The sequence below is a fragment of the Dipteris shenzhenensis genome, chromosome 25 (assembly GCF_047967505.1).
Source record: "Dipteris shenzhenensis isolate YYH24624 ecotype China chromosome 25, Dip_SZ_1.0, whole genome shotgun sequence".
Classification (NCBI taxonomy): Eukaryota; Viridiplantae; Streptophyta; class Polypodiopsida; order Gleicheniales; family Dipteridaceae; genus Dipteris; species Dipteris shenzhenensis.
The window spans coordinates 36,840,181-36,846,657 of NC_141620.1; the positions used below are offsets into that span (position 1 = coordinate 36,840,181).

General features: G+C 45.3%; 1 protein-coding gene across 1 annotated transcript; it reads right to left on the reverse strand.

Annotated features, from left to right (window-relative positions):
* Nucleotides 1–3,768: 3,768 nt before the first annotated feature.
* On the reverse strand, nucleotides 3,769–5,721 carry LOC147885832 (pentatricopeptide repeat-containing protein At1g11290, chloroplastic-like). Its single transcript, XM_087396814.1, has one exon. The coding sequence runs from the start codon at nucleotides 5,683–5,685 to the stop codon at nucleotides 3,904–3,906; it is 1,782 nt and encodes a 593-aa protein (XP_087252940.1). The 5' UTR covers nucleotides 5,686–5,721; the 3' UTR covers nucleotides 3,769–3,903.
* Nucleotides 5,722–6,477: the final 756 nt, after the last annotated feature.

Consider the following 6,477-nt stretch of genomic DNA (forward strand, 5'->3'; position numbering starts at 1 on the left):
TGGGCTACCCTAGGAAATGCTCCATCTACCCTCAGTGCGGTCAGTCAAGGATTGCCTTCCCGCACTTGCATGTAGCCTAGTTGGCGGTGTGCCAACTCTATCTAAAGCCGTCCAGCCATCAGGCCACACATGGCCCCCATCTGGTGTCCAAACCAGGACCTACCGGATAAGCGAGCTACTCAAATGCCTTCTCCTCATATGGGGGGCTTACAAGTAGAGTTAGCTGGTTCCTGCGTAGTTACATGAGAGTAGAGCATTGATATCTAACAGATAGCGCATAAGTTCGCATCTTCACAAAGACCTATTGCCATCTGCTCCATCACCTACTAAATTGCTCCCATAGTTCCTAAAGTGAAACACACATCATCCTTGTAATGATGTGTTATTTCACATACAACACTCTGGAAGGGTGCACTCTCATTATCCAAAGTGGTCTGGAACTTGTGGATCTCTTGACGTGCCTTCACGCCTGATTTCTTGTAGCTCTTAATCTTTAGGGGACCCTACACTAGCCTCTAGACATTGCTCCATGGCCGCTTGTCCACTTTGAACTTCTTTTGCCTCTCCTCCCTTGCAACCTCCTCTTCAGACTCCTCTTCCTATGTCTGGTGGGTTTGTCAAGGTGGTGGCCTCTTTTGGCTTTGTCCTTGTCCTCTTTCCCTTTTGCTGAGGCTATGAATTAGGCTGAGGCTCTTGCTTAGCTCGTACTAGAGTCTCTTCATATGTGAAAATCTCGAGGTGCAAAGGGTTGGTGGTGCTCCTCCAAGCGGTCTGCTTGGTTGGAGGATTGGAGCCAAGGTTCATGATGTCTGCGAGCCTGCCAAATATTTCCTCTTGTTATGGCTCCTTTAATCTCTCCATCTCCTCACGTTGCCTTTCTTACTCCCCTTGTTGGTCTAGATGCTCCATGCTAGGACCCCACGGAGGAGGGAGGGACACTTGATCACAATTTGTTGTCTCTCTTGGGAGACATATCTACTTCCATGGTTAGCTGTGTGGAAGGACTGAGAGGACCCCTAATCGTGCTGGGATCCCTCATCATGCTAAGATCCTTAGGATACCCTATGAGAGTTGAATGGTGGGGACTCACGTTGCTGGGACTCCTGATGAGATGAGAATTCCCTTGTTGGCCACTGGGGCTCGCAGTGTGTTCGGAGGCCATGGAGTTGTGAGGAGAAGAGCGGGTAGCATCTAAATGGCGTCCAGTGGGTCCAATTTTGTTTAACTCATGCCATAGAAATGAGGGATTTTAGGGTTTTGAAGTGCTTTTTATAGTCTTTTTTAAAGCACTTTAGGGTTTTTATTTATAGGCCCTTTTAAATTAGAGTTTTTTTATAACACCCCCTCCCCCCCCCCTCGTTTTTTGTCATTGCCAGTTCGGTAATGCTAGATCTTCACCACCCTCCCTCCCTCCCAATCCACCCACCCCTCCGCTCTGCCATGTCGCACATCCACATGCACATGCAACTCTACAATTTCCAAACAAATTTGTGAATTTTGGAATCTATAATTGACTCAAAATAGTGTTAACTTTATTCATCAAACATTTTACATTTGGGGTTCTCTTAGGACCCAACGCCGCCCCTGTCTGACTCTACGTTGCAACCAAAGCGCAACCCCTGGAGTCCATGTTGAGGACTTTCAAGCAACACATCTCCTTGTCTTCTTGACATGTTGAACTTGAGACCTCTACCTTATTGTGCTTAAGAGTCCTAGCCTCTAGACATCTATAAAACCAGTTGAACATTTTGTGTAGTGCATTGCTTTGCGCGATACCACCTCCATGCCTTGTATTCTTGAAGTAGGCTGTCTTTGCTCTAGAGTGTGATTTCTCCATTCCTTGAGTATTCCAAATGGACAGAGGGCCCCATTGCTCCACAAATCACGATGCATGTGCATAAAGAATATGTTGTAAAGAAAAACATCGTATTAGAAACATAAACCTGACTCAAGTTTAAAGCACAAATTTTCAACCTTAGAAGGATTACCATGTAATGTGTAATATGTGACTCCCCCCATGTTCTACCACCATCAATGATATGAATTCTCCCAATGCTATCCTGAAATGTTAGAAGAGAAAAAGTAAATGAAATATAATACACAAACTAAAAAGAAATTAAGGATAAGGAGGAGAAATAAAAGGAAGAAAAAAGGTTACATCAGAGAAGAGGGAGGATTTTGAAAGCGATTTTAAATGAGGATTTTAATGAGTAAGGTAAAAAAAGGGGGAGGGATAGGAAAAAGTAAATGTAAAGGGGGAAAGTGAATGTAAAAAGGGGGGAAGGGGGGGGAAATTAGGAAAAAGTAGATGTAAACGGGGAAAGTTAATGTAAAAAGGGGGGAGGGGGGGGATAGGGAAAAGTAAATCTAAAGGGGGAAAAGTGAATGTAAAAAGGGGGGAGGGGGGGGGGAATAGGGAAAAGTACGTGGAAGTAGAAGATAAATGTGAAGTTCAGTTCAACAACAGGACATCTTACCAAGCCCGAACGTGTTAGTCTCCGTATCCATCGCCTCAGGTACGTTCTCAATATCTGCCATTTCACACAGAAGAAAGAGAGCTGCAATCATTCGAACAAAAACGATGGGGTTCATGAGATCCAGGATCAATTTATAGGCAGCGCAAACCGATTGGGCCCTCTGTGCTGCTTCTATTATCGAGGCATGCACCAAATCTGCATCTTGAATACATGATCTTCTAGCAGACTGGACGAACAGCCCATGCAACCAGATATTCCTCATTCCTTCAACAGAAGACACTAGAGATTCAAGGAGGAGCTGCTACAAATTTTCATCTCTCATGAAAGCTGCCATGAATCTCCAGGAGAAGAATTCGCTGGAGCTCCTGCGCACCACGCAGTGAGACGGTGCATAATCAACTTCTCTTCTAAATGCCGTTCCACGTGGCTATCCGACACAAAAAATCATTTCAATTACTTTACCTTTGAAGAACACGAACCATTCCTATAACCTACCCACGAGGGCAGGCCAAAAACTTGCAGAGAAGCATGTCCGACGTCGCGGATTTGTGAAGAGAGCTCCACAGCCCGAATGACAAACAACAGATTTGATCTTGCAGTGATGGGTTTTAGAGCCTTCCAGAACCAGTGGAATAGTCAGATGTGAGAACCATAGCCTCTAGCTACTGGTTTCAATACACAACGATTCGGCTCTTCTACACCTTACACTTGGATTCGCTCGTCTGCTGCTTATGCTTGAATGCTTTTGGGGTTGCAAATTTTTGCTGCAATCTTCTAGAGATCAGTCATGAAGGAGCTCCTCGTGGTGACCAGCCAATCACCCACTCACCCATGCACTCTCGTGCTTCTACTAGGAAGAGATTTCAACAGTGCCTGCTCCCACCCCTCTGCCTTCCCACAGCCTGCTCCACTGCTCCTTCCCCTTCCGTGGGCTGCAGCAGTACTGCCCTCTGTCCACAGCCCTTCCTCTCACTGCTGCCTCTGTCCCACCACCCTCCACCCTGCGCAGCCCTCTTCTGCCCCTGTGCAACCCGTCTCTGCCTCTGCTTCTCAGTCCCCCTCCCTCCTGCATGTTCCACCCCTTCCTTCCCTGTCACCTTGTTCTGCCCCTCCGGCCACCTGTTCTCCACTCAATTTCCCCTGGTGGGTGGTTATTTTGAATCTGATATTGTCATAAACTTAATGGGTGGCCATCCAAAACCTACCACTGAGAGCAGCAGGTCTTTATGTCACCTTGTTCTGCCCCTCCGGCCATCTGTTCTCCACTCAATTTCCCCTGGTGGGTGGTTATTTTGAATCTGATATTGTCATAAACTTAATGGGTGGCCATCCAAAACCTACCACTGAGAGCAGCAGGTCTTTATGCACACCATCCATGAAGTAAACCAGCCTAAGTCTGATAGTTTAGTAGACACTTGTCTGCCATCTAAATTCCAGCAATATCAGCTTGATTCCCTTCCCAGTTGCAACACGGCACTGCATACAATGAAGTTGTCTCTGGCTGCAACGCAATCACCTGCTTTGCAATACACTCTCCTCGCCCAACATCAGCATTACTTTTGCAGGCGCTAAGCAATGCTGTAAATGACAGAATATTAGACTCAAATGGCATGGCTTTCATCAAGCTCTCTGCTTCCTCTAGCTGCCCAGCTCTCCCAAGCAGATCAATCATGCAGACATAGTGAATCTCACTAGGGCTAATACCATACATATGATGCATGGAGGCAAAACAAAGGAGACCCTCGTTAAGAAGACCAGAGTGGCTACATCCAGAAAGAATACTAACAAAAGTGAGCTCATCCGGCATAACACCACCTTCCTGCATCTGATAAAAAAGATGAAGAATAACCTTACCTTGCCCATGCCGAGCATACACTGCCATCATGGCATTCCAACAAACCACATTGCGCACAGACATCTGGTCAAACATCATACGTGCATCCTCCAGCCTGCCACACTTGCCATACATGCTGACAAGTGCTGTCCCCACAAATATATCTGACTGACACCCACTCTCAAGGATACAGGCATGGATCTCTTTGCCATGAGTTAGTGTTGTCTCACTCGCACAAGCAAAAAGGACATTGAGAAACGTGATTTTGTCTCCCTGTACTCCCTGTTGCTGCATTTGATAAAAAAGAAAAAGGGCCTCCTTGCCATGGTCATGCTGAGCATACACTGCAATCATGGCATTCCATGAGACCAAATTCTGTTCTGGCATCTCATTAAAGACCCTTCGAGCATTTTCCAAACAGCAACACTTTCCATACATGCTCAAAATGGCAGTCCCTATACTGACATCTGATTGAAATCCCCTGTACATTATGCGTGAATGAATACGTTTCCCTTCAATAGTAGCTCCCTGGTTGGCACATGCAGAAAGAAGACTGGCAAACGTATACTTATCTGCAATACATCCCTTCTGTTCCATTAAATCAAACAGCTGTAGAGCATCCTGGCCCTGCCCAAACTGAGCATATACTGCAATCATGGCATTCCATGAAACTACATCCGGCTTGGGCATTCTCTCGAACAATCTACGTGCATCCTTTGGGCTGCCACACTTGCCATACATTTTGATGATGACATTATTAAGTGCAACATCTGTTTCATGTTTGCTGTACAAGATGCATGCATACATCTGCTCACCTTGAGCCCGCATAGCATTTACAGCACATGCTTCAATAACAGTGATAAAAGTGACTCTGTTTGGCATCACTCCGTGTTGCTGCATTTGTTCAAAAAGCTGGAGGGCCTCTTTGCCCTGCCCATGCTGGCAATATGAGGTTATCATGGCATTCCATGCTACCACGTCCCTTTCTTGCAATTTCCCAAAAATCTCTATTGCATCCTTCAGGCTACCAGACTTTCCATACATATTCACAAGGGCAGTGCTTACAATAGTATTTGACTCAAATTTGCCATGCATTAAACGCGCATGTACTCGCTTGCCTTCACCTAAGACTGTCCGGCCAGCGCAACCAGAAAGGACACATGCAAATGTGACCTTGTCTGGAAATATACCCTCTTGCTGCATTTGGTCAAAGAGCTGGAGGGTCTCCTTGTCCTGCCCTTTTTGAACATGGGCTTGGATTATAACGTTCCACAAAAGCACATTCCGATAATTAATATTACTAAACAAGGCCATGGCGTCAGCCAAAGAGCCACATTTGCAATACTCTTTTACTAGGTGTTTCTGTAAAGACATGTTTTGCTCTCAAGTGCAATCCTCATAATGTCGCCTACAAGATGCCTTTCGTCCGCCAAAGCCTTTAAATTACTTATGAGTACAAAAGATAGCAGATTCTGCCTGATAAGCAGCTTGGTCCAATCTAACACAATTACAGGAGCCATAGTAGCTGGGTTGATCTAAGAAAGTGCATTCCACATCAGGTGTTAACCTTGCCATAAATCAACTTGATGGTGGCAATTTTGATCCCTGCTACTCGATGAAAATGAACGGCACTTCTTCTAACAATGCAGTATTTAATTATCGGTTCAGTAAAGTACGGAAAGCAACAGAAATGTAGCAACAGCGGCAAAATGCCTTTTTTATTTTGCCTAATGAGAAACATGGCAGGTTGTACCGTTCAAACAATGGCATGTACCGCACCATACAAATTCACGAATTGGGTCGTTCCGAGTCACATCCATTGCATGCCAGCGGCAACCATGATGATGAGGGCATTGGACGAAACTCCCAAAAGGGCTCTCCGAGGAAGGTACTGACTTGTCATTGTCTTAGATCGACCATACTATTCCAATTTCCGGTCAATTTTGAAGTATAGCTTTGATCCTCACCATTAGGATCTTTTGGGCTATCGCCTACCTTAACAAGCCTACCTTAACAAGTGTCCTCCACAAGATGGAGTTCCTGTAAAATCAAAGGAATCTTGTTTGCCATTAAGTGGATTGACTCTGATTCCTTAAATGTTAATCACATGCCTAGGTAACACCCCATAAGGTAATTTAATAACACCTTCCTCATCCCTTCTATGCC

What these genes read in the sequence shown, in the direction of transcription:
- LOC147885832 (XM_087396814.1), bottom strand. Translation starts at nt 5,685, where the DNA reads ATGTCTTTACAGAAACACCTAGTAAAAGAGTATTGCAAATGTGGCTCT.